This window comes from Echinops telfairi, unplaced genomic scaffold, assembly GCF_000313985.2.
Source record: "Echinops telfairi isolate 266 unplaced genomic scaffold, ASM31398v2 ScPeMD7_7468;HRSCAF=8506_0, whole genome shotgun sequence".
NCBI lineage: Eukaryota > Metazoa > Chordata > Mammalia > Afrosoricida > Tenrecidae > Echinops > Echinops telfairi.
The window spans coordinates 7400660-7402853 of NW_022111369.1; the positions used below are offsets into that span (position 1 = coordinate 7400660).

General features: G+C 37.2%; 1 protein-coding gene across 8 annotated transcripts in view; it reads left to right on the top strand.

Moving 5' to 3' along the window:
• COL25A1 (collagen type XXV alpha 1 chain) overlaps positions 1-2194 on the top strand; it is a 580731-nt gene that overhangs the window by 527236 nt on the left and 51301 nt on the right. For all 8 annotated transcript variants that reach the window (XM_045284160.1, XM_045284159.1, XM_045284163.1 and 5 more), the window contains 2 exons: positions 1503-1526; positions 2136-2180. In XM_045284160.1, the coding sequence (XP_045140095.1) occupies positions 1503-1526; positions 2136-2180 (69 nt within the window). The remainder of the gene's footprint in view (positions 1-1502; positions 1527-2135; positions 2181-2194) is intronic.

A 2194-nucleotide genomic window follows, 5' to 3' on the forward strand; every position in this document is an offset into this window, starting at 1 on the left:
ATTTCAAATGTTTGTATATTTGCATAAATATATTGTTTTCTAAGGAAAGATGGCCCCTATGTCACTAGAGAATAAGTGAAGTGAAGCAAAATGAATCCTTTTAAAATTACGCTTACACCGCAATAATGGAAGCAGTGACGCTGTGCCCCTTGCATGCCTGTCCATTTCTCAGCTGTGAAGGTGAATTCCGTTCCAGGAGGAATGGGTAGCTAAGTGGCCCTCAGTCTCTAGCCAGCCAGTAATGACAGCTGTCTCTACCCAACCAGGAAGCTCGGTCGCTTTTTAAGATTTTGAGTTGTGTTCCATCTTTTCTCCTCACATCATCCAAGCTCGTCTAACGTGACCCTGTCGAAGCGGTCAGGGGTGAAGGCGGGCCCCATCAAATTCTTCCACACTCCAAGTCCTGAGGGATTGGGTGCTCGGGGTTAGTTAATCCACTGGACTCATTGATTTTGTGCATCTAGGATTTCCTTCATTCTGGGCAGGGAGAGACCAGCAGTTGTACTATAGACGGCTGCTCACGAGCACTTACGATGCCAATCACTGCTCACCAAAGTAGGACCCAGAACTTTCTTTGTGGGCTGTTCCAGTTAACAGTGTCATGTCAATTGGCTTTGATGTCTAGAATCAGCTTGCACTGCTTATAGTGATCAAGCTGAAAATCACCCATCGTTCACCTAGAGGTTTATAGTAATAAGAATTTTATAAAGTTTGAGCTAGGAAACAGCTACTTGAAATATTTAGTTAAGAAAATTAAATTATCAGAAAACTAGCAAATATTAATACAAAAACACAATGTATGCGTGAGAAATAACGTGGTTTAGAGATGCATATGTGGAGAGAGTGTATTTTGTTACCCCACTCTTAGCATTTTACACTAAGAAACTATATTAAATCCATCTTGATGCATAGCATTAATTATAGCAGCAGAGTAAACAAGTTATAGTGTGACAAATGAGCTGCAGACTTTAAAAGAAGAAAAAAGTATATTAGTTATGCAATTGGACATCAGTTTTCTCTAATCAAAGTACTTTGTACAATAAATTTCTTATGGATATCAATGTCTCCTTGGTTCACAATTAAATTGACACATCTCTAGCATGTACTATTTTACTACTAATTTTTAAATGTTTGTTTATTTTGACCTTGTTGAGAAGATACACAGTGAAAGACCAATTCAGTGACACTGATTACGTTCTGCAAGTTGTAACTAAGTAATTTATTTTAGTTATAATGAATTAAAACCTGGCAGTTTCATTTTTTCCTTGCCCATAGATTTTTTTAATCAAATGATAAAAATATTTTTTTTTAATATCGAAAATCAGATTGTATTCCTTTGAAGATGGGATAGTATTTGCTCCATATCTTGTGAATTTGTTAAGACATCAGACTTGCCAAAACATATTCTTAGAGTTGTTTCAGAAATGTACTACCTTACTTGTATTACCTGCCTTTGCCACACAAGAGGTAACTCTGTCTTTGTTCATACATTTTCCCAACAGAGGATTACCACCTTAACTGTCACGGTAACTCCTGTTTGCATGACTTCCGTGGTCTGTGACCTTCTCTTTGGTGTTGATGCATGCCAATAATAAGAGAGTACTAACATAGCAGTTGTCTTTATTCGATATTTAATTCTATGTTTCTTGACATTGCCCCAGTTGAGTTTCTAAACTGTTTCCTTAGTGAAAAAAGTTTTTTATGTGTGTGTGTGTTTATTGTTTTAAAGTTAAAGTTAAAAGCCTGCAGTCATATCTTAATAATATAACTTTGTCCTCTAGTGTTTGGAAAACCAAAGCCTTTGGAGGCAGAAGCATATAAAAGCATAGAGAGTATTTGTGGCTGAATGTATTCCAAGAAGACGAATGTGGGATACAGAGCAATTTTACATTGTTGTCTAGAGTGGGTCTAAATGTTCCCCCATGCTATTTTGATAAAAATGGGTTCGTACTTTAGCATATAAGTAGTTTTGCTTGTTTGTTTATGCAACCTATGAAAATTTTCCCCACTGGAAATCAGTTAGGAGCAAGTGTGATTCTCAGAGAAAGAAGAGAGGGTCATCGTATACTTACGTGAAATGTGCATTTTCGTACATGTACCTGCGCTTTTACCAATGTTGTCTTTTATTGATATAGGGTCCCCCTGGGCCTCCAGGACCTCAAGGACTTCAAGGGCCAAAGGTGATTTTTTTTTT